Raw genomic sequence first — 25,661 nt, 5'->3', positions numbered from 1 at the left:
CGGGGCCATGAGTACACCAGTGAAAGGAACCAATTTAAGTTCCTGACTAGCAACAGATGTATTGGCTGTCTAGACGTGCAACAAACTGACTGCCTAGGAGGGTATAAATATAAGTGCTTGTGTAAACATGTCTTTGCAGCTGTTTCACCCAGTGGTGAATAAACTGGGTTTGAGCTTTTCCTAGTCATCTGTTTGAGTTTTTACTATGTTTAGAACCAAACAGCTCATTGAATTGCTTCAATCAGTGCGGCTAGAGCAGCTTGCTATGAAGCAGGTAAGCTAGTTGTTTACATGCATGATGGACTGACACGTGTAGGGAGTGAGATGCGACACATTGAGGGTGTGTAGAGAGAGAGGTTTGGCTTGAAGTGCTGGGCATCTTGTTATGACATGCATTATCTGAATTAGATACACACAATTATACCTAGGAGCTTCTATGGAGGAACTTTGAATGTCCTTTGAACTTCACGCTGGACCACTGGTAGCTAACAAGCTTGTGTGTGCAGAGCTGCACCAGAATTAAAAACACATTATTTTTTTGTAGTTAATGAATCCATTGTGAAATGTGATAACTATAGTATCCTTAACTAGCATTGAAAAAGTTCATCCATTCTTCTGTAAAATCTCTGTCCCCATCTACTGAATCATGCTTGTATAGTCAGTAGGCTAGTCGTCTATGCTTCGCAGGGGGAGGTGCATGTAGCTTACACACACGCAAAGATTTTCAGCGGCAGGCAGACACTGGAATAGGTTTGAGTGAGGGCTTTGCTTAGGTGTTTTGAAAAAAATGCCAGCAAAATGATATACAATTATAAACCAGTTCCCATAATTTTAAAATAACAGTTCTATTCCAAAACAGTAGAAATCACTTTCGTTCCAATGCAGAATTTTTTTTGCCCTTTTCCAGTTTTTGGTTTGGTTCAAACCTTTGCCAAATATGATTATAAAACCTACTGTTTATAATGGGTGTAAAAGATCAGTTTCCAAATGTGTTTAGGCATTGTCAACAAACCAATGTCTGTGGCTCACCAGGTGCATAAACTGTATCTATGGTAACCAGCAGCACCTGGCTACAACTCAATATTAGGTATAATGCACCTCAATACAGTGAGTAAGCTGTAGGTTTATGGAATCGTTGATTCTTTTGAATTCAACCAGACCTACATGATCATGAGAAGATGTTGATCAATGTGCATTTGATTTGACTATTTAAAATACATACAAATGGTACACCAGGCAACAGATGTATACCAACAATTGCCCAGGATACTCAGAAGACTCATTGAGCTAGTTAAATAAACCTAATAAATCAAAGCTTACCTAGCACAGCCATGCACTCCACCCCAGTCTGCCAGTCCCTATAGTTCTTGTCAAAGTTGTAGAAGAGTCTTCTCATGCAGTCCTTCAGAGCTGCGTCTCTCTTCTCCTCAAGACTCTGGAGCTCTGAGAACAGACGCTCTATCTCCCTGGTCCAGTAGCGTTTCCAGCCCTTCTTAGTGGACTTCACCTGATTAAATAGAGTTCAGAAAAGTTTCTTAAACTGTCACTCCACAATATTTTACAAGACATACTACAGATTAAAAATCATATTGTGGAACACTCAGTATTTCTAATTTGGCAGACGCTTCTTTTTTTCACCCCAGCGGGAATCAAACACCTGAAAATGGCATTGCTAGCAGCCACTCTGACCTTGTACTCCTCAGGAATGTTCCTCTCCGAGACACTGTCTGGTACTTCCATCTGAAAGCGGTTCCGTCCCGTCCCCCAGTAGGTCAGGTTCCTGCAGCCCAGCCTCTTCTTCTGCCTGGCAACATTCAAGTTTGTTAACTGCATTTAACATATGCATTTGTCCAAGAAGAATATAGCAAAAAAGCTCATTTCAGTTCTCCATTGGGCATGCTTTTTAGTCCAGGACTAAGTGTAATGTGACCCTGGGAAGGTCCCCTAAATGTGTTTCTCAAGAGATGAAGGTACCTGTCCAGGTAGTCCTGTAGGTCCCTCTCACAGGCCTTGATGCCACTGAGAGCCTGGTCAAACTCTGGGTCAAAGCCAGTCTTAGGGGTGATGACTCCAGTGGCGCGGGCCTTCTGGTGGTCGAAGGCTGTGTCCCAGCGTTTCAGCTCGGCCGACAGGTCAGGGAAGAGGCCCTCCTGACCGTCATCCTTCAGGTTGACCACCTGATGAGATTACATGAAATTGTAATTTATTAAATCGCCAAGAGGAAAACAGTTTGTTTTTACTGTGGTTGTAACCAAGTATGACAAACACAAATACTCAACATTTAAAACAATCACAAGACAACACCAATAAATACAGGACATTTAAAAAGTATAGAATTAATATAGTAAAAAGCACAATTATAGTGACAGGTAGTGCTGTGGTGTGTACAAACCTGGCGCAGCAGTCTGGACCGGAAGTCGATCGCGACCGGTCCTAGTATGGTCACAATCTCCTGCATGGTCTTGAAGCCCTCCAGAGCCGAGAGGAAGTCCGCAATCTTTTTCTTACTGTAGGTGACCTCTTCATACAGAACAGCCCTGCTGTCCGGGTGGTCCTGACCCTTCGGAGTACCGATGCTGTGGATCTTACTAAGTAGCCTCTCCAGATCAGGGAGCTTCTTGAGCAGGTCTGAGACCTCCGTAGCCTGGGCCTGCACTCCCATCAGGTCCTCCAGGGCATCCAGGCGTTCCCCTATAATCATTATAATACATGGGGTTTATATAGCGCATTTCAATGACCGAGCAAATCAGAAGAAATAAGACAATAGCAGACCAACCAATGAAAACAAGAACAGGGTTCAAAACAATAGGTTTCTGCATTTGTGTATTTTCGTGTTCCCCTCACCTATGGATGTGGGGTTACAGAGCGGGGAACAGAGCCACTGCTTCAGCAACCTTTTACCAAATGGAGTACTACAGGTATCCAGGCGTTCCAACAAGGTCCCCTCTGTACCCCCCGACATATTCTGCAGGATCTCCAGGTTGGCTAGGGTCACCCCATCCAGGACCATACGCTGACGGGTCTGGAAGAAGAAACTGGTCGGCCCGGCTGCCTTCTCCATCTCCACGTCCACTGGGATATATTCCTAGAATTTGGGATAAAATCATAACTTCGTGCACCCCTGGAACCTCTTGCCTAGGCGCCAGGCTGTTTCTGCTCTCTTGACAACTCCATATGGAATCGTCCTGCCATGTTTGGTTTGACAGTGACAAAAGAGTAGGCAAAAGCATAAACAGACCTGGGACCGGGCTAAGCCTGAAAGGCTCAAACTAACCGAACTACATATTTTCCTACAACATTCACTAATTTATGGTTAGCAAATGTTCATAATACAAATGAAGCATTAAACCAATAACTTAATTGGTTTAATTGCTTAATTATGGCAGGCTAATCAGTTAACCATTGACATCCCTACCTGGAAGTTGGTCATGGACAGCAGCTCCTGGTCAACCAGACATTTCTTTAAGTAGAACATACAGCCTCCCAGGGCCGACAGAGCCAACTCATACCCCTCCTTAGGGGTCAGACCCAACGAGTCGCTCTCAGACGTCATGGATTTGAGGACAGAGGGGAGAACACTGCTCCCAGACTCCTCATCCTTCCTCACACTCTCTTTAAAGTAGTCTTCTTCAGCTAGGGTCTTCAGGGTCTTCTGTGCATCCCAGAACTGGGAGCCTGTTGAGAGGGAGGAGGGTGTAATGTAGTGAACATTACTGTTATTCCAGTCCATGTTTTCATTATATTGATAACCGATATACAATATTCCATTCCATGTTTTACTCAAGCACTAGTTGAGCGAGAGAGTGTAAGTGAACAACAATGTTGGTAAAGTACAGTTTAGACACCCAACCAATTTTCATAAACAAATACTGACATTACAGACTGGAAGTACAGGAGAGGAAGGGGACACTGTAAAGCTGTAATCAGTATCATTGTAAATAAAGTACTAAAAAAGTGGATGAAGTGAAATATTGATGTATACAGACTGACATGATAAAAAAAGTATTGAAAAATAACTGAACCTGCAGTCAGCCCCTCCTGCATAGCCGAGGACAAAGCAGCTTTGAAGATTTTACGGGTTTCGGCTGAAGGGTTCCCCTTCTCAAAGAGCACCTGTGTAAACAGAAAGAAAATAAGGGAGCATTTTATATACATTTTCCTTTATGTCTAAAAACCTTTACGACCAGGATGGGGCAGATCAATGTAGTGTGTCTTGTTGTTGTTGGGTGATTGCGATATGCTGTAAGTGTTGTGAAAACTAGAAAGGGTCATTTCCCTAAATAATAATTGTGTGACTTGTTTCAGTTGTCCAAACATGTACATATTTTTATGGTAGTGACCGAAGTTAACAAGTTTAAATTGTTAGTGTTGAACAGAGGAGGATGCTGAGGGGAGGACAGCTCATAATGGCTGGAACAGAGCGAATGGAAAGCATGTGTTTGATGTATTGGATATCATTCCACTTATTCAGCGACAACCATTACCATGAGCCATTCTACCCAATTAAGGTGCCACCAACCTCCTGTGCTGTAGAAGTAGTGACTGACCTGTGCAGGGGTGTAGTGAGACAACAGGGTGCGGAGCCGGGAGCAGTGTCGGTCGTCCTGGAATTGGCCCACATAGAAGTACCCTACAGATGTGTCCACGAAGCTGACCCCATAGGTCCTGCAGCGCCCTGAACTCTCCTCCTCTGCCTTGAGATGAGAGGTGATACTTTGATGCAAAACACATTACTGCAACCTCCATGTCACACAATATGGAAAACTCAAGGTTAGAGGAATTTGACCCAAACATAATTATTAGATAAACTAACCCTGTAAAAAGTACAGTGTTGGGGAGTGGTAAAATACATGTAGTTCAACTAGTAATTTAACTATATTTTGCAGTAGCTTGGTGGTAGCGGTAAAAGTGGGTAATGTAATTTTGCCCAGAATTTCCCCAAACGGCCCGCCCGGCAAAGGAATGGCGCCCTGTGCGAAACATTCCAAGAGAAACTCTGAATTAGAAGTCGACCGATTAAAAATCAGCATGGCCAATTAATTAGGACTGATTTAAAGGTTTCATAAATCGGTAATATGCATTTTTGGACGGCGATTACATTGCATTCCACGAGGAAACTGCATTGCAAGCTGAGCACCTGTTAGGCGAGTGCAACAAGGAACCAAGGTAAGTTGCTAGCTAGCATTAAACTTATCTTATAAATCACTAGTGAACTATACATGGTTGATGATATTACTAGGTTTACTAGCTTGTCGTGCGTTGCATATAATCAATGCGGTGCCTGTTAATTTATCATTGAATAACAGCCTACGTCGCCAAACGGGGGATGATTTAACAAAAGCACATTCGTGAAAAAAAAGCACAATTGTTGCACGAATGTACCTAACCATAAACATCAATGCCTTAAAAATCAATAAACCTGCATATTTTAGTTAAAATAAATTTGTGTTAGCAGGCAATATTAACTAGGGAAATTGTGTCACTTTTCTTGCGTTCAATTGCAACAAGTCAGGGTATATGCAACAGTTTGGGCTGCCTTGCTCATTGCGAGCTAATTTGCCAGAATTTTACATAATTATGACATAACATTGAAGGCAATGTAACAGCAATATTTAGACTTAGGGTTGCGCCCGTTCGATAAAATACGGAACGGTTCCGTATCTCACTGAAAGAATAAATGTTTTGTTTTCGAAACGATAGTTTCCGGATTTGACCATGTTAATGACCAACGGCTCATATTTCTGTTTATTATAATTAAGTCTATGATTTGATAAAGATATCTGACTGAGCGGTGGTAGGCGGCAACAGGCTCGTAAGCATTCATTCAAACTTTATTGCGTTTGCCAGCAGCTCTTAGCAATGCTTGCTTCACAGCACTGTTTATGACTTCAAGCCTTTTAACTCCTGAGATTAGGCTGGAAAGAGAAAACAATGCAGGAGTGGTTTCGGGACAAGTCTCTGAATGTCCTTCAGTGGCCCAGCCAGAGCCAGGACTTGAACCCAATCGAACATCTCTGGACAGACCTGAAAATAGCAATGCAGCAACGCTCCCCATCCAACCTGACAGAGCTTGAGAGCATCTGCAGAGAAGAATGGGAGAAACTCCCTAAATACAGGTGTGCCAAGCTTGTAGCGTCATACCCAAGAAGACTCAATGCTGTAATCACTGCCAAAAGTGCTTCAACAAAGTACTGATTAAAGGATCTGAATACTTATGTCAATGTGATAGTTATTTTTATTTAATACATATGCAAAAATGTCTACAAACCTGTTTTTGCTCTGTCATTATGGAGTATAAATGATTTAATCCGTTTTAGAATAAGGCTATAAAGGTAACAAAATGAATATACTGTACAACACATCACAAAACACATCCTACCTTCTCCTTGATGCTGAGGAGGTATTTGCTGTGTGTCTCAGAAGGGGCTCCGTCCAACACGCTGTAGGTCTGCGTTCCCCGTGTGATGATTCGGCACACCTCACGCTGTACCACGCGGTCAAACTTGGTGGGCTTCAGCATGGTCTTACAGCGAGCCTCCATCATGTCTGGAGTCTCCGTCTGCTCCACACGTGCCACCTAACACAAGAAATACTTTATTAATGACCGAGGAGAAATTGGTTTGCCAGCAAAACAGCAGTGATGGGGGGAAATAGTTACATATCGCAATATTATTTTGGATAACATTAAGCCTTTTAAAAAGGATGAGTCTAAGCTTTCTTTAATTTAAAAAAAAAAGGCTCCCCACCTTGTATCCCCTCTGCACCAGTCCGTCTGAGAAGCGTCCAAAGCCTATCTCGGGGAAGCCAGAGTGGGCCCAGGCCCCCTTCATGAAGGTCAGACCCAGCTCGTTGACACCAATCACAGCATCCATGTGGTACAGCTCATAGAACTTACCCACCTGAGTAATAATACATTTTACTTGCATCTTTCAAGATAGATGAGGACACTAAAGGTCAGATTCACAGCCACAAATTCTGCCTAGTCCTAGACTAAAAAGCATGTTCAAAGGTGAATCTCCAAGATTTCAGGCTGTTCTGGAGGCAAGGGGGGGGGTCCGACACGGTACAAGATGGGAGTGCCTAATAAACTGGCCAGGGAGTCAATGTTAAACAAAGAAGCATTGCACCTCCACCAAAATACAGCATTTTAATGATTTATAGTACCTTGAAGAAGAGCACGGCATCGAATGTCTCCGACTTGAGCTGCCACCAGCGCCGCATGCCTGGGGTCGTTTTGTTCAAGAAATCTTCTGGGACATACAGAGTCGTGGGATCGTAGTCTTCCTCAGACTGTCTCCGTCTCTTGGCGTCTTTCCTCCGGCCTTCCTGTAGCCAATCAAGCTTCTCATGATCCCATACCGTAGCCCCACCTTGCCCGCCAGCACCTGAGCCATTCGCCTGGCTGTCGAAGCTCTCCGGGGCCGAAAAGGCTGAGAGTCGAGACTTGGTGTCGGCTGTGATGGTGCTAGATAAGGGGGCTCTCTTGGCGGTTTCTGGAAGAGTGGGAGTCTTGGGTTTTGGTTTGGCACTGGATGGCTTCTCTACGGGTCGTTTGCGTTTCACCGGTTTAACTGGGCTGTCGGGTTCAGCCTCACATTCACTTTCTACATCTTCCTCCGACATACTGTTCACTACCTCTTCCTCATCTTCTTCACTGCTGCATCCGGCCTGTTCTGGTTTGAATTCGTCACCCGAGCCTTCACTGTCGGAGGCGACGACGATGCGGCGACGCTTGGACTTGCTGCCCTGTTCTGCTGTGGCACGGGAGGAACGGCGACTAGGCTTAGACTTCACTGTCTCCTCATCTTCCTCTTCAGTCAAATCTTCGTCGGTCAATGTTGACTTATCAAGCTGTAGGAGGAAAGGCAAATGAAAATACAGTACTTCAGTTTTTCAAGAGAAAAAAATATGGTCTCCCGAGTGGTGAAGTGATTTAATAAGGCACTGCATCTCACTGCTTGAGGCGTCACTACAGACACCCTGGTTAAAATCCAGGCTGTATCTAAACCAGCCGTGATTGGAAGTCCCATAGGGTGGCGCACATTTGGCCCAGTGTTGTTCGTTTGTTTTTTTTGTTTTAATTTATTTTTATATTCAACACATTTGCTTTACACATGCCAGTTTGCACACAAGACAAAGAGTAATATGTATATATAATGATACAGTATTTATCATTATTGAGTGGTAAGTTCAATGTTCAAAATAACTTGTTCTACACTACAAGATGGGAAAAGATTTGATACTGGCTTACATTTTTCGATGCAAATGTGCCGAGACCGTAGGAGAGTAGTTGATCCGTACGGATCAACCGCCCACGGTTCGGCATGCGTGTGAACTGCAGATCAATTGCAAAGTTTAACCATCAGTGTGAAATACAGTTTTACTGCTGCTGTTACTTTTTAAAGTCATTCCCTAAATCTCGATGCAAAGTTGCAGTGAAAAGATAAAGACAGTGCTGTGTTTTGCTCTGAAGCCTGATTGAATAATTTTTAAAAGCAGTTTGTGTTTACTGTTCACGTGAACGGGGCATGTTGAATCCCAACGTATCAATCCTGGATGCTCGCGTTGCAAAAAGCAAAGAAAAAAAGAGCAGTGACAGCCATGGAGCTAGCGGAGGAGCTGAAGAACAGGAAAAAGCCTCCCGCTTCATGTAAGTCTCATGGATGGGAGCATTTAGGCTTCCCTGTCAAATATGACGGAAGAAGGTTGGTGGACAACACCATTACGGTGTGTAGGCATTGTGCTACAAGAAAGCCGCATGATCATGGAAATACATTGAGCATGGCCACACATTTAAAGCGTCATCACCCTAGTGTCAGTGACGGGAGCCAACTCAGCCAAGAGACAACTTCTCACCGCGGCATTTAAGCAGCCCGTTGCTGTAGAATCAGACCGGGCTAAAGCCATCACCAAATCTATTGGGATGTTTATCTCTGCAGACATGAGGCCATATTCTGTTGTGGAAAACAACGGGTTTAAAAATATGGTGAAAGTGCTTGAGCCATTCTACGAAATCCCCTGGCGCACCCACTTCAGTATGAAGATCATGCCAGATCTTTAGGAACCGGAAAATAACAAAATTGGCGATGAATTATCCAAGGCATCCTCTGTTGCTCTCACCTCACACAGGTGGAGCTCCAGGGTAACGGAAAGCTTTGTGACTGTTCACTACACCAGAGGAGTGGGAGATGTGAAGTCCGGTGCTATAGACACGCCCTCTATGAGAGAAACACAAATCTGGCGCAGGTACTGCTAGGAGCAGGAGCAGAGTGGAAGCTAGAGAGGCCCAATAGCAATTTCCCAATCACCACAGATAACGCCAAGAACCAAGTAAATGCAGTGATAGAGGCTGGACTGGGGCCACAGATCGCTTGCACTGCACATGTGATCAATTTAGCATCTCAAAGGGGAATCTCAGTAAACCAGATGGACCGCCTCCTTGGGAGGATCAGGAAGGTTTCCTTTTTCCACCGGAGCACAACAGCCACTCATGTGCTTAACACCAAGCAAGAAATGCTACAGCTACCGACTCACAAGCGCATACACCATGTCACAACAAGATGGAACTCCACCTATGACATGTTGGAGCTCGATCTTGAGCAGCAGGCAGCTGTGAAAGTGGCAGGAGGTCCTCCTCCAGGTGCTCAAACCCCTCAAAATGGTTACAACCTTATTGAGCACCGAAACTGCACCGTCGGTGTCCATGATCCTACCTCTGAAAACAAGGAATAAAGCACCATATCATTAGAGATGTCAAGGCTGCCATTAGAGGACCTGAACCCCAGATACCCCCCTAATGTACAGGACTACCTTCATAGATCTACCGCACTGGATCCAAGGTTCAAGTCAAATGTTATTTGTCACATGTGCCAAATACAACAGGTGTAGACCGTACAGTGAAATGCTTACTTACAAGCGCTTAACCAACGATGCAGTTTTAAGAAAATATAAGAATAAATATTTAAAGAACAGCAGTAAAACAACAGCGGGGCTATATACAGGGGGTACCGGTACAGAGTCAACGAACAGGGGCACCAGGGATGTTAAAGTGGCTATATATAGATAACAACAGGGAGTAGTAGCAGCGTGGGGGGGCGGGGCAAATAGTATGGGTAGCCATTTGATTAGCTGTTCAGGAGTCTTATAGCTTGGAGGAAGAGGCTGTTTAGAAGCCTCTTGGACCTAGACTTGGAGCCCCGGTACCGCTTGCCCTGCGGTATCAGAGAGAACAGTCTATGACTAGGGTGGCTGAAGTCTGACAATTTTTAGGGCCTTCCTCTGACAACGCCTGGTATAGAGGTCCTGGATGGCAGGGAGCTTGGCACCGGTGATGTACTGGGCCGTAAGCACTACCCTCTGTAGTGCCTTGCGGTCGGAGGCCGAGCAGTTGCCATACCAGGCAATGACGCAATCCGTCAGGATGCTCTCGATGGTGCAACTGTAAACCTTTTGAGGATCTGAGGACCCATGCCAAATCTTTTCAGTCTCCTGAGGGGGAATAGGTTTTGTCGTGCCCTCTTCAAGACTGTCTTGGTGTGCTTGGACCATGTTAGTTTGTTGTTAACCTGTTCCGCTAGCGGAACCCCTCACCAACAGCCAATGAAATTGCAGGGTGCCAAATTCAAAATCAACAGAAATCTCATAATTCAATTCTCTCAAACATACAAGTATTAGACACCATTTTAACCTGTTTGGGGTAGGGGGCAGCATTTTCACTTTTGGATAAATAGCGTGCCCGAACTGAACTGCCTCCTACTCTGTCCCAGATCCTAATATATGCATATTATTATTAGTATTGGATAGAAAACACTGAAGTTTCTAAAACTATTTGAATCATGTCTGAGTATAACAGGTCTTATTTAGAAGGCGAAACCCCGAGGAAAAACCATTAAGATTTTATTTCAAGTCAGTCTTTTCAATATGTTTTCATAGGGAATCCAGAATTCTAATACTTTCCTGCAGTTCCTACCACTTCCACTGGATGTCACCAGTTTGTAGAAATTGGTTAAGGTTTTTCCTTTGTGTAATGAAGTACCATTGCTCAGAACGAACATCACTTCATTCTGTATCAAACGTGCCAAATAAATGGACATTTTGGATATATAATCGACGGAATTAATCGAACAAAAAGACAATTTGTGATGTTTATGAGACATATAGGAATGCCAACAAAAGAAGCTTGTCAAGGCATGGTAAGGCATGATTTATATTTTATTTTTGCGTTTTGTGTCGCGCCTGCAGAGTTGAAATATGCTACTCTGTCATTGTTTACTGTTGTGCTATCATCAGATAATAGCATCTTATGCTTTCGCCGAAAAGCCTTTTTGAAATCTGACATGTTGGCTGGATTCACAACGAGTTTAGCTTTAATTTGCTATCTTGCATGTTTAATTTAATGAAAGTTTGATTTTTATAGAAATGTATTTGAATTTGGCGCTCTGCATTTTCCCTGGCTATGGGCCATGTGGGACGCAAGCAGAACATATCATTATGTTAGGTCAGCAACTAGTCACAGAAAGCATACAGCGATTTTCCAACCAAAGAGAGTAGTCACAAAAAACAGAAATAGAGATAAAATGAATCACTAGCCTTTGATATTCTTCATCAGATGACACTCCCAGAACAACATGTTACACAATACATGTATGTTTTGTTCGATCAAGTTCATATTTATATCCAAAAAACTCAGTTTACATTTGGCTTTGCCTCCAAAACATCCTGTGAATTTGCACAGAGCCACATAATTACAGAAATAATAATAAACATTGATAAAAGATACAAGTGTTATTCACAGATTTAAAGATATACTTCTCAATGCAACCGCTGTCAGATTTCAAATAACCTTTACAGAAAAAGCAAACCATGCAATAATCTGAGTACAGCGATCAGAGACCAAAACAACCCAAAAAGATATCCGCCAAGTCAGAAATAGCATTATAAATATTCACTTAATCACTGCCAGACCAGTGACTCAAAGATTCCTTATGAGCCCCTCCTTTATAGTAGAAGCGTCAAACAAGTTTCTAAAGACTGTTGACATCTAGTGGAAGCCGTAGGAAGTGCAAAATGACACTATAGACACGGTGTATTCCATAGACACTGTGTATTCGATAGGCCAAGAGTTTAAAAAAAACTACAAACCTCATATTTCCCACTTCCTGGTTGGATTTTTCTTATGTTTTCACCTGCCATACGAGTTCTGTTATACTCAGACATTCAAACTGTTTTCTATCCAAATCTACTAATAATATGCATATATTAGCAACTGGGACTGAGTAGCAGGCAGTTTACTCTGGGCACGCTTTTCATCCAAATGTGATAATGTTGCCCCCTAGCCATAAGAAGTTAATGTGAATGCCAAGGAACTTGAAGCTCTCAACCTGTCTCACCTAGACCATGCCCTACACCGGAGGACATACAGTGACCTTGTCACTGACATTGTAGCCACTGAAGAGGTAAAAATAAAAAAATCTTAGTCTACGCTATTGCTATTAGAATCATCCATTTTTTGAGTTGTAATAATAATGGTTTTTATTAAATGTTATTGCCACAATTATAGTACTATGAAATTTGAAAATAAATAGTTTAATAGATAGTCCTTTTTTCTGCAGGGTCAAGCCAGAGCCAAAATAATTTGCCCATGGAGCTTTTCGGGGAGACTTTTGCGAGCAAGGACACAGGCAAGATGTTTGCCAACACCATCAAAGAGGTGGTGGCATCCTACAAGGCATTCCAGTAGATGACATGGTGGAAAAGCAATAAGTATAAATACCCTCACATTGCCATGATGGCAAGACGCGACCTGGCTGTGCCTGGCACTTCAGGTCAAAGCGAGAGGGTGTTTTCCACAGCAAGGGACATATTAACTGCAAAGAGGTCAACCCTCTCCCCAGACAATGTAGACATCCTCATCTTTCTGAAAAATAAGTTATAAGCTCAGGTTTGCTTTGCTTTTTTAAAACTTTAATTTTTATGTTGACACAGGCTATTTTTTCATTCACTATTGTTCAAAGGAAGAAGGTATCATGCCGCATATTGCACTTTAATTTAACAATTGAGTATTGAATATTTTTTTTAAGGATTTTATTTAAACATTGCAAAGTTCCTTGCTTTAAGTGTTCTTTAAGTAATAAATGGAAAGCAAAGTTATTTGTCTCCCTTATTTTTGCAGAGCTGAAAAATGATCCGATCCATGACTCAAAACCGTGAGTTTTGTCATCCGTTGCACCACTACTAGATAGACAGATTGTAGATTAATAAAGTATCAATCAAATGGAAATGCAATGTTCGCAGCAGTACATACAAACGGAAAGATTCTCTCACCTCCATATCCTCCTCCTCGTCTTCCTCCGCATCAGATGGGTCCATACAGACAGGCATCTTCAGTCTAGTCTCTGGGCTGTCTGGCATAGCAGCATCAGCCAGCTCCATGGCCTTGCGGATCACAGGCTTACCACTGAAGAACACCCCTCCTGTCTTAGCATCACTGCTGTCCGAGCCTGGGATGGAGTACAAGTGAGAAGCGACATTATTTTTAGTACACTCCAAAGTGTATATGGCTCGAAAACAATGTTCTGTCTAAGCTGCGCTCACAGAAGCTCCGAGACTGCCGAGCAGCTCCCCTGGACTGTCCGCAGAAATATTAGCCCACAGAGAGAAGCACGACATTGAACTTCACTCAACTTACTAGAGCAGTGGTCACCAAGGCATTAATAGTGGATCACCAACAATTGTGTAAAAAACCCAACGATAAAGCAGTGATCCTTTTTCCCCCCACATTAATTTCCTATAAAGCAATAAAAAGTCTTATGTGCTCAGTTTTAGGACAATTTTAAGCAGAATACATATTACAAAAACAATGAGCACTTTAGATGTTTCAATTTTGTTTATTTTCCTGAGAAAACAGCTGTGTCATAATCTACTTACACATTCACCTCTCCATCAGGCTTTGGGCTTGCCATCAACACGAGATGGATCTCACGCTAGCTCTCTCAAAGAGTTGATTCAAAGCTGATCAATCACTTCCAATTTAAGGATCAATATTTCTTTCTAATAAGTTGTCTTCAAAATACTTGATTGTGATTTTTTTCTGAAACGGTCGTAAGGGAGATGAACAGAAAACGTACAAATAGAGTATTGTGGTTGATATATACTTTTGAAACAGTATTACCATTTCTAAAAAAATACAGAAAGATTGTGCTTTAGTGATCCGGATTAAGTTTTACAGAGTTTAAAATGGCAAAGCTGACAAATTGCACTCGGTGCTTTGATCAGCGCTCTCCATAGACAGACTGGGGAGAGCAGAGTGCTGACCACCCTACTAAAGCAAAGGTTAGCGGAGTAAAAGTTTGAGTAAAACGACACTCACCTTGATTCTTTCAGCGCTGCCATAGTCTTCCCTGCTACCACTTCAGTCATGGTGATCTGCCGCTGCTGTGAGAACTGTTCTGACATTCTCATATGCTTTGCTGATTTGAAGTGATTGTTGAATTTCTCTAGTTTCCAAAAACACTTGGAAATTGTTTCGCACGGTCGTTTGTTATCAAATGAGATTGATTACTGTTCCTTGTACTTCCAGTCAGCCATCAACAATCACCCATAATCCTCGCACGTGAATACACCGACAGGCCAAGGGGAAAAAACTTTGATGTGTGGTTGGATTGGACAGAAAGTAATTAGTCAAAATTACAAACCCGCTTTTGATTGGACCCTTTTATGCGCTAAAAGTGCAGGGATATGTCAAAATTGTGAGCTCTCGCATAATGTGCGCTGATTGGTTGATTTTGCATTAAATTATGCAATTGCAGAATTGCGGAATCCTGGAGGGACTGTTAATTGGTTAACATTGCATAGGCATATGTTTTTTAAGTCATGTTTAAAAAAAGCTGAGCAGTAGATCTCAGCTTGCATTTTTACTCAGAAAGTGACCTTTACTCATAAAAAGGTTGGTGACCACTATTCTAGAGTTTTCCCTGTTAACACTATCAATTGTGATCGAGTCAACGCATTATTAGTCACTTTCAATGCAACATACCGAAACAAAAACAAACTATATGCAAGAGATTTTGTTATAGGCAGAACACGGAGTAAGATTCTATTGCATTGACACGCACTACTCAGCCCGCACGCTACAGACTGGTGTGGCATAAACAATCAGAGCTGCAGTAGGTCTATACGCAAATAGACCATTGCCACATACGGATCTATGCCACTTACTTTTAACTGGACTGTGTTTACAGCATAAACAGTTGAGTAGATGTGCTTGTTTTGAGATCAAAGCAAAAGCTTCATGTAGCCACATGTGCACATTTTGGTCATACACTTTGCTAGTTAGTGAGTTATCAGCCAAGTTACAGATAATTTGTAGTCAGCAATAGGGGAGTGATTGCCTCCTACAAGAGCACAAAACATTAACATTTCTAGACATCTTTGAAATGCAAGTCCGGTAAAGAGCTTTTTTTGTCTTAAAGGGGCAGTGTTGTATTTTGAGACAGGCTTGAATAAGATTGGTAGCCAATAGGCAGAGGGTAGCATAATTTGTCTGATTCTCTGTAATAATGGTATGGGAATAATAATGCATTTTATTTTGTAAAGTGGTTTCTTACATCAAACATGACAACATTTTCAGTCACCGTGACTGAAGGACAAGTGGATAAACAGGTAAAAAAATATATATTTTACCTTTATTTAACTAGGCAAGTCAGTTAAGAACAAATTCTTATTTACAATGACGGCCTAGGAACAGTGGGTTAACTGCCTTGTTCAGGGGCAGAACGAAAGATTTGTACCGGCATTTTCTTTTTCACAAGTCGCATGGAATGCAGCCCTACATTGAACACCACACATTGGCTACTACTGTAGGCTGAATGAATTATGGAATGCATTTTCTCCATTGTTTTTGATGGTAGGCCACTCTGGTAGGCCTACATTATGATCAAATAGCCACAGTAGCCTACATGGCTACTTAACACTGTAACCTAAAGCAGGTACAGCCTCAGTGTTCACATTAAACACACGCTGGAAGTTGCACCGAATTTTCACAACATTCAAGTTAGCGCTCAGCAGACCTGAAATTTGCTCAGTGCCGAAAACATTGCTTTAGAATCAATAAAAACCCTTTTTTGGAGAAGCTATTGCTGTAGTAATATAGCTTACCTCTTAACTGGCATCTTACATCACTAACTGTAGCATAGCTAGAATTAGCCTGATATCAGATTTTCTTGTGCCGTCTTGCAAACTCTTATGGTCATTGTCTTCCATGACAACAAACATAAGAGTTGGAAAGACAGAACATACAGATCTGGGACCAGGCTAACCAAGAATAGATAGACAATATATGTCCACCTGCACAGGCTAGGTGAGTGACGCAGCACGCTGTAGATAGTAAAGGAAGGGAGTTTTGGACAGGTAAATCATAGCTTTCTCACCTTGATACTCGCGGATATATTTGGTGCTGACCCAGCCCCTGGTCGGTGGCTCATCGAAGAAGTGGACATGCAGGCGCTGGCTTTTACCCCTACCCCTCATCTGCTGCCCACCGACAGGCTGGGGAACTACCATACACGGCCACCAGGGGTGCCCCTCTAGCTTGGCCCACACCAAGGCTCCGGCACTGAATGGACATGGTGCTGGACTGGAAGAAAACAAGATGGAGAATTAAAATATCCGACAACAGGTTATCTAGTAACAATCTCTCCTGTCTACCCAAGTGTCTACTTGTTGAACTTCCCTTTATGGATTTGAAAGGAAATCACTGGCATAGTAACTCCCTTGTCTACTCTAGCCAATGCTTACTCCAATCCAATTATTTTTTACATGTGGGGAGCAGTGAACGAGTGCACACTTTAAGAGGAAAAGGAGATTGAGGGAAATATGGATCCGTCCCATTCATTTGTTTTACATTAACCTAAGGTAGCAGGCGTAAAAGAAAACACCCGAGCGGAGTTTCCATATCCAGTTTTCAGCGGAAAATTTATCTAGATTGAATAGGGGTGAATTAGCCGTATCACAGAGTTTCTAAACCCAGAGGCGCAAGATCATGAGACTTACGGGAATGCTTGTGAAACAGACCAGGCAGGGTTGTGGGGTTTGATTAGTAAAAAATAAAAATAAATTGTTTATATCTCCCTTGTGCCTTTTTTAGATTTTGAGAATTAACAACCTAGATTCGAGCAAATGTCTTAAGTAGTTAAACATATTACTCCAACCTTGTGAAAGTTAATCTGACACGTTTACATTTTTGCCAAAAACAACTTCATGTCAAAGGAGCGCCTTTGATTTGATGGCCTGCACAGGTGCAGTTCACCACGGGTTGACCGTTAGACATGACAACGTGTTTCTGCGCATAGTGTCTAATGGTCGCCTACAAGTGTGATCGGTGATTTATATTGAAGCAGCTTCTGCCCATCTTTGGCTGTATCCCTTAAAAGCGGGTGCATCCGGTTGTCGTCAACTCAGCTCACGCCTCCTTCACACCGACAGCATATTTGCACAAAATGGTAAGCAGCATCATCTGGATGTGTGTGCAACAAAAGTTCAACAGTCACCTTCCTCGACCATTTCTGTCCAGCCATCTATGCAAATAGTTTTACAAATACATTCGATAAATTAAACGCAATGCCGCAGGGCAAATGCAGCATTCCATTGGAAATTAATCTACTTCCACAGATAGAACAATGAGTCAGATGCCTCACATTTATACATCTGGTGAAACATCTGCTTGGCGTTGCCACTCACTACCAAATATGGTAGTGAGAGGAAGCCCAGTGGCTGGCAGTGGGAGAAGATGGATTTTGACACTTTCTCATTATCGAAATATTTGATCTCAACACAGTTCTGTTCCCAAAACTAAAATATGTTATTTACCGAGTGGACTACATTTTGTAGGCTTTACCCTTTGCCAAAGTTGCAAAAAAAGAAATCGCGTGGTTTAGTAGGAGTGCAAAGGCGAATTCAGTTATTGCACACGGCACTTGATAGAGTAGGCCTTCCCTAACGGAAATATGCAGATGCACGCTAGAACGTGTCAATAGGATCTCGCTAACTCATGCTTGGCTCTGTCCATCTTCTTGCTTGTTCTGCCCACTATAACTCATTTGTTCCCATTGGAAACGGCAGGCTGTTGTCTATCTTGGTTCAGTTATAAAAACAATCATTAGTACTTCTGGTGTTCCAAAATGCAATGACACTGATCGAGGCTTAATAAACCTAGTTTCACATAGACCTGAAGATATGGTATGATGCCTTGCCCCTTTGAATATAATTGGTCCCCCTGGGTCTACGTCCACCCGCATCATGCCAGTCACGAAAGTGTTGAATTACATGACACGTTCTCCCGCCAAATGAGGACGCATGCATGTTACTGTGCACTTTGACATGCTTGATCAAAATGTATCATTACTCCAACACTGTCAGACAACAGATACACAAGGAAGTGTGTTGAAGGGTTGAGACACATAACATTAACGTTACTAGTTAAGTAATCCGCTGACTGGTTAGCCAGTTTTATCCAGCCACTAATCTGTCTAAATCGTATTTCATTACATAACGTCTGTCCTGTGTAGACGAGAGTTAGCCATTTCACAAATCAATGAGCATTTCTGCATGAGTTATAATTAGCTACCGTGGCTAGCTACCGCTAAAACCACTAGCCACAACAAAGCAACTCGTTATTTGTGCTAGCTAACTAATTTGAGCCACCTGTCTTACCTCTCCTTTATTGTTAGTGTCTTATTCCCAAAGAGTTTGCCGAATCCGCCTTTGCTCGCTTTTGCATTAAGGGGTTTTGCAGGAGTCTTTTTGGTGGTTGGAGTTTGAGATGCATGCTTAGCTTCTTCTTTTGGAGAGCTGTTCTTTTTTCGAACTGAGGATGGCAAGTCGGCTTCTGCAGGCGAGGGACTCGGTTTCGCCTTCAGAACCGGTGGCGGAGACTTATTGAAAAAATTGAAAATGCTGCTTTGCTTCGCCATAAAGCCTGTTTATGGAAAAAATTATAATAAAGTGATTTAGTTCATCAAATGTTTAGAGTCTGCTAACTCTGTCTGGTCTGCAGGCATCAGTGCTCGTGCACTGTTCGCGGGAAATTCTCAGAAGGTAAAAGGTCATGTGGGAGTGGCTCCAAGGAAATTCAGCCAATGGCAAACCATCTTTATTCTTGGTATTTATTAATCAAATAAATATTTTTGGGTTCATACTGGTTCATGTCAAGCAATTAAAACATGTATTTTCTCTTCCCGAGTAAGAATAAGTTAATACATATTTGTATTTATTTAGGAGTTACATTTCATCATGATACAGACCGACTATGTTATGCGATAGCCACATCACCAGCAGAGTGCAGTCATGGTATTTGTATAATTGATTGCAGATTATGGGAGACGTGTGTAAACCTAACGTGTGAATCATTCATCATAGATAACTTTGGAATTCACCCTGTGAATTGTTCGTCCCATTTCACAAACTGTGAGTTTCCCTTATATTTTGATTTACTATTCTAATATTTTCATCACTACACTTTCACTCTACTCTTCCCCAGTATGAGGACCGGGACCCTCATTTTCTACCTGGTTGTTGGAAACAAACTGGTGTAAACTAACCACACCCCAAAAAATATCTGGTGATATGTTTTTATTGAGAGTACTCTCCCATCAAACTAAACAGCACAGATTTGTAAAACATCTCATATCTTACCAGGCACAACTTTGGTTTTAGAAGTGGTGAGGAGAGACATCTAATCTCTCCCCTCTTATCTATCTATCTATCTATCTATCTATCTATCTATCTATCTATCTATCTATCTATCTATCTATCTATCTATCTATCTATCTATCTATCTATCTATCTATCTATCTATCTATCTATCTATCTATCTATCTATCTATCTATCTATCTATCTATCTATCTATCTATCTATCTATCTATCTATCTATCTATCTATCTATCTATCTATCTATCTATCTATCTCTCTCTCTATCTCTCTATCTCTCTCTCTGTATATATATATATATGAGAATATGCATTTTTTATATATGAGAATGTGAATTTTTAAGTCAGAATATAAAAAATATAAAAATGTACACATCCAACTTAACAGGTGCAGAACAGAAGCAGGTTTTTTAAAAAGGAACGTCCACAACTCTGGTATGTTCCCATGGTGATTTAATCATCAGGTCAAACCACTGGAGTCACATGACTTGGACTTGAGTCTGACTCAAGTCACAAATTTGATTTGGACTTGCAAGCATGAAACTTGAAACTTTGAATAGGTTTCATAGGTTGCCTACCATTTATATTTGATATGTATACCTTTGCTTATTTGATCAAGTCACTAACATAGGCCTACGGAAATGCTCCAAATTATTGTTTCAAAGACATCTATCAATCGGTGCTTCAGAACCAAAAAGTTGATTGTTGACAAGTGACGTGTAATCACCATTGGCTCGCAAAGGCAGTCGCAGGTATCCAGATTACAGTTTTTTCCAACTGCTTACACACAAAATCTTTTCATGTCACCAGATTTTTGAAACCTCTCACTCAAAGTGCAAAACTACACACTAAATATCCAAAACCATAAGCTATTTCTCAGCCTTTGACTCAGTTGTCAATTGCATAAAACACTTTTTTCAAAACACTACACACAATTCTCCAACTAAAACACAAAAATCTAACAGGAAGTGACTTGCTTTCCTTTTCCAAACACAACCAATCAAAATGCTACACTTATTCACCAGGTCACACACAAACACTCCTCACATGTGCAAACACTAATAGCTTAACTGATCACTAACCAATCACTGCTTTACTGTAGTATAGGCCTATAAATAGGTCAAAGGTCAGATTACCTGTTTTGAATAATGGATGCCAACAATGGACAGAGAGCAAGAGGAGTAAGAGGAAGAAGAGGACGAGGGCAAAGAAGAGAAGGAAAGAGAGCCATCTCTGATGAGATTAGGGCAACACTTGTTGATCATCAACCACGGTTTGACCATGAGAGAGGCTGGACTGAGAGTCCAGCCCAACTTTAGTCGATTTACAGTGGCGTCCATAATTCAAACCTTCAGAAATGAGAACAGGTATGCAACTATCTAATGACTATTTTAGCATTACAGTAATGTACTGTAAAATACGTATGACTGCATAGTATTGCATAAACATTTGTAACTCTAAGCCATCCATTTACTGCACTGCATTGAATGAATGAGGTTGGTTATCATGCTGTACTACCTTTTTTTGCACATTGTTTACAGTTCCTATGCTGAACACATACTGTGTTTGAATTCTGTACAGAGTGGAAAGACAAAGACATCATGGAGGATGAGGACGCTTGTTTACAGACGTACAAGAGACTGCAATTATAAATATGGTTTTGGCCAACAATGCAATTAGGACTCGAGAGATAAGAGTGCATATCTTGAATAATGACACCATATTTAACAGCATCAATGCTGTAAGCCTGTCGACCATACAACGCATCCTCCAACGGCACCGAGTGACGATGAAACAACTTTACAAGGTGCCATTTGAGGGAAACTCTGACAATCAAGAATATGCGACAGGACTTTGTAGAGGTATGTACGCAACATTACTTCCAGTACTTCAGACATACCATATTTACTCATCTGTATATCCTTTTGTCTTTTACAGAGAGTATTGGAGCTGGATGCCCATGTAATCCACCATGAATTTATTTATGTGGATGAGGTTGGCTTCAACCTCAACCAGGCGCCGCGGGAGAAATGTAATAGGACAGAGGGCAATTACCAATGTCCCTAGACAGCGTGGGGGTAATATAACTATGTGTGCTGCCATCACTCAAAACGGGGTCCTCCATCACAATGCCACACTGGGTCCGTACAATACCGGTCATATGCTCACTTTTCTGGATGCAATTTACACAATGCTTGTCCCTGAACCAGATCAGGAGCCTGCTAGATTGGTGGTTTTATGGGACAATGTTAGTTTTCACCGGGCTGTTCTGGTCCAAAACTGGTTTGCCACCCATCCACAATTTGTAGTTTTGTACCTACCCCCATGTTCACCTTTTCTAAATCTCATAGAGGAATTCTTCTCAGCCTTGCGCTGGAAAGTGTATGATCGCCAACCCTATGCCCGCATGCCACTTCTCCAGGCAATGGAGGACGCATGTGGGGACATAGAGGTTGCCTCTGTCCAAGGTTGGATACGCCATGCTAGGAGATACTTTCCTCGATGTTTGGCAAGAGAAAACGTATCTTGTGATGTGGACGAAGTATTGTGGCCAGACCCAGGCCGGAGAAGAGATGAAGCGTAGCTTAGCACTGGTGACTGCACCCCCCGGACCCCACACACACAATTGTGTTCTTTACTGTATTCTAAAGAATATACTTTTGGTTTACATATGTTTATGGTTTTGTTGTATGCTACTGTATACAACAGTAATGTTTGGCCTAATAAATATTTTCTGTTTCCACATTGCATTGGTGTTTACAGTGTACTTGTTACCCCTCTCAGCAGATGACTTTCACTGTAGAACATTGTATTGAAATGTAGATATAAGCCTATGAAAGACCAAAGAGCTTTAGATGTAGAACAGTGTTTACATGGTGTATCCAAAAATTTACTATTATGAAAGCAGTGTTTTCCATTTGATGCAAATGCTTCATTCTGACATGTGTGTTTACGGCATTTTGAATGCAGTGTTACATTTTGAAGGAGATGTGAGGCATTTTGCATTTGTGTGTGCAGTTTTGGGAATTGTGTGTAGAGTTTTGAAAAAAGGAGACAGTTTTGAAAACGTGTGTAAGCAGTTGGAAAAAACTAATGACCAGAAAGCGCTTTGCATGGCAAAAACAGTAGTTTACCTATTAATATTTTCCATATCAAGTAACGCTTAGCAACCCGCTATGGATGCATCTTTTCCACAATAGGCTAACTGGTGATTTCATTGACCATTTTCATATTTCAGATAGGCCTAGTTTGTGTGTTTATAATTATATAACTCAGTGGTGGTACTGCATATGTCTAAAGATAGCTGTAACATCGTACTACCTGCAATACTCATGGGATGAAGATGTAACATTCTGGCGAATTAACTAGGATATTTGTGAGGAAGAAAAAAAGGCTACAGACAAATCATGCTTTCCATCTGATACTGCAACACCCCAGCCATAGGATCATGCTTGCTCTGGAATCCAGAGAAGTGACCATGTGACATGATATTCCTAGTAAACATTGACTGCTAACATGAATGACTTCCAGCTGAAAATGCAGGCATAAAACGCATTTTATTTCTGTAAAATAAACTCAGCAAAAAAAGAAACATCCCTTTTCAGGACCCTGTCTTTCAAAGATAATTTGTAAAAATCCAAATAACCTCACATCTTTATTGTAAAGGGTTTAACTGTTTCCCATGCTTGTTCAATGAACCATAAACAATTAATGAACATGCACCTGTGGAATGGTCGTTAAGACACTAACAGCTTACAGACAGGATGCAATTCACAGTTATGAAAATTAGGACACTAAAGAGGCCTTAAATTGCAATGTTAATACTGTGAGACGCCTAAGACAGCGCTACAGGGAGACAGGACGGACAGCTGATCGTCCTCGCAGTGGCAGACCATGTGTAACAGGATCAGACCCACTGTCGCTGGACCAGACAGGACTGGCAAAAAGTGTTCTTCACTGAATAGTCACGGTTTTGTCTCACCAGGGGTGATGGTCGGATTCACGTTTATCATCGAAGGAGTGAGATTAACACCGAGGCCTGGATTCTGGAGCGGGACCGATTTGGAGGTGGAGGGTCCGTCATGGGCTGGGGCGGTGTGAGCATCATCGGACTGAGCTTGTTGTCATTGCAGGCAATCTCAACACTGTGCGTTACAGGGAAGACATCCTCCTCCCTCATATGGTACCTTCCTGCAGGCTCATCCTGACATGACCCTCCAACATGACAATGCCACCAGCCATACTTCTCGTTCTGTGCGTGATTTCCTGCAGGACAGGAATGTCAGTGTTCTGCCATGGCCAGCGAAGAGTCTGGATCTCAATCTCATTGGGCACGTCTGGGACCTGTTGGATCGGAGGGTGAGGGCTAGGGCCATTCCACCCAGAAATGTTCGGGAACTTGCAGGTGCCTTGGGGGAAGAGTGGGGTAACATCTCACAGCAAGAACTGGCAAATCTGGTGCAGTCCATGAGGAGGAGATGCACAGCAGTACTTAATGCAGCTGGAGGCCACACCAGATACTGACTGTTACTTTTGATTTTGACCCACCTTTGTTCAGGGACACATTATTCCATTTCTGTTAGTCACATGTCTGTGGAACTTGTTCAGTTTATGTTTCAGTTGTTGAACCTTGTTATGTTCATTCAAATATTTACACGTTAAGTTTGCTGAAAATAAACACAGTTGACAGTGAGAGGAGTTTAGTATGGTGATCAAGAATATGAAACATTTACTCTGCAAGCTCAACAGCAATGGGGCACCAATTACTAGCATTGGCCTACTGGTCTTTTGGTACGTCAAAATTGCTTGAAATTGATCATTTACTTTTGAAGCTTGCATTTGGAATTTGTTGTTAAAATGTATTACTACATAATAAAAATGTGTTGTAGACAAAATAATGAAAATGGCTGACTGATAGCCTCAATAAGTAGACAAAGATTTGTAGTTGAACAAGTCATTGCCTGTAGTTATGTTTTTACTTGACTTGAGACTTGTCTTGACTAGCTCTTAGAATCCACGACTTGGACTTGACTCGAGACTTCATTCTACTTGGGACTCGACTTGAGACTTGGACCTTGTGACTTGCTTGTGACTTGAATAATAGTGACTTGGTCCCACCTCTGTCACATACTACTGTGAAACACACCTACTGTACTTAAATAACCTCTAGAGGCATGTACATCCGGTCAACTGAAAACATATAATACATTAAGGTCATAATAAATATTACATAGGAGATTGATATTGATTGATATTGATATTGGAGCACAATAGATTAAAAACTTGAGACAAATGAGTCAATCATTTTGTAAACAATAATATTGTTTGGGAAAATGGAAAAGTTCCCCTGTGAGCAGAACACATTTTATAGAAGGTTTTATATTTTGTTTCTCATTTAGACCACTTGGAGACAGAGTGTTGAGGAAATGTATCGAAAAGGATTCTCGTCTAAGGAGGAAAGCACCATGTTGTGAGCACCATGCCAATAGCCTATTACAGTATGTTGTGTTGTGAGCACCATGCCAATAGTCTATTACAGTATGTTGTGTTGTGAGCACCATGCCAATAGCCTATTACAGTATGTTGTGTTGTGAGCACCATGCCAATAGTCTATTACAGCATGTTGTGTTGTGAGCACCATGCCAATAGCCTATTACAGTATGTTGTGTTGTGAGCACCATGCCAATAGTCTATTACAGTATGTTGTGTTGTGAGCACCATGCCAATAGCCTACTACAGTATGTTGTGTTGTGAGCACCATGCCAATAGTCTATTACAGTATGTTGTGTTGTGAGCACCATGCCAATAGCCTATTACAGTATGTTGTGTTGTGAGCACCATGCCAATAGCCTACTACAGTATGTTGTGTTGTGAGCACCATGCCAATAGTCTATTACAGTATGTTGTGTTGTGAGCACCATGCCAATAGCCTACTACAGTACGTTGTGTTGTGAGCA

At 41.8% G+C, this 25,661-nt stretch overlaps 1 protein-coding gene across 1 annotated transcript in view; it reads right to left on the bottom strand.

Annotated features, from left to right (window-relative positions):
* msh6 (mutS homolog 6 (E. coli)) overlaps positions 1 to 19,088 on the bottom strand; it is a 35,761-nt gene extending 16,673 nt beyond the window's left edge. Inside the window, exons 1-14 of the mRNA XM_024388235.2 lie at positions 18,709 to 19,088; positions 16,428 to 16,633; positions 13,324 to 13,499; positions 7,165 to 7,851; positions 6,747 to 6,899; positions 6,380 to 6,577; positions 4,548 to 4,694; positions 4,023 to 4,113; positions 3,416 to 3,675; positions 2,845 to 3,085; positions 2,393 to 2,691; positions 1,975 to 2,177; positions 1,690 to 1,804; positions 1,321 to 1,507 (exon numbers count right to left, since the gene is read on the bottom strand). Of these exons, the coding sequence (XP_024244003.1) occupies positions 1,321 to 1,507; positions 1,690 to 1,804; positions 1,975 to 2,177; positions 2,393 to 2,691; positions 2,845 to 3,085; positions 3,416 to 3,675; positions 4,023 to 4,113; positions 4,548 to 4,694; positions 6,380 to 6,577; positions 6,747 to 6,899; positions 7,165 to 7,851; positions 13,324 to 13,499; positions 16,428 to 16,633; positions 18,709 to 18,968 (3,223 nt within the window). The 5' untranslated portion in view covers positions 18,969 to 19,088. The remainder of the gene's footprint in view (positions 1 to 1,320; positions 1,508 to 1,689; positions 1,805 to 1,974; positions 2,178 to 2,392; positions 2,692 to 2,844; positions 3,086 to 3,415; positions 3,676 to 4,022; positions 4,114 to 4,547; positions 4,695 to 6,379; positions 6,578 to 6,746; positions 6,900 to 7,164; positions 7,852 to 13,323; positions 13,500 to 16,427; positions 16,634 to 18,708) is intronic.
* Between the last annotated feature and the right edge of the window lie 6,573 nt (positions 19,089 to 25,661).

This window comes from Oncorhynchus tshawytscha, linkage group LG25 (assembly GCF_018296145.1).
Source record: "Oncorhynchus tshawytscha isolate Ot180627B linkage group LG25, Otsh_v2.0, whole genome shotgun sequence".
NCBI lineage: Eukaryota > Metazoa > Chordata > Actinopteri > Salmoniformes > Salmonidae > Oncorhynchus > Oncorhynchus tshawytscha.
The sequence above is the reverse complement of the archived record's forward strand: the minus strand, read 5'-3'. Positions and strand labels throughout refer to the sequence as shown.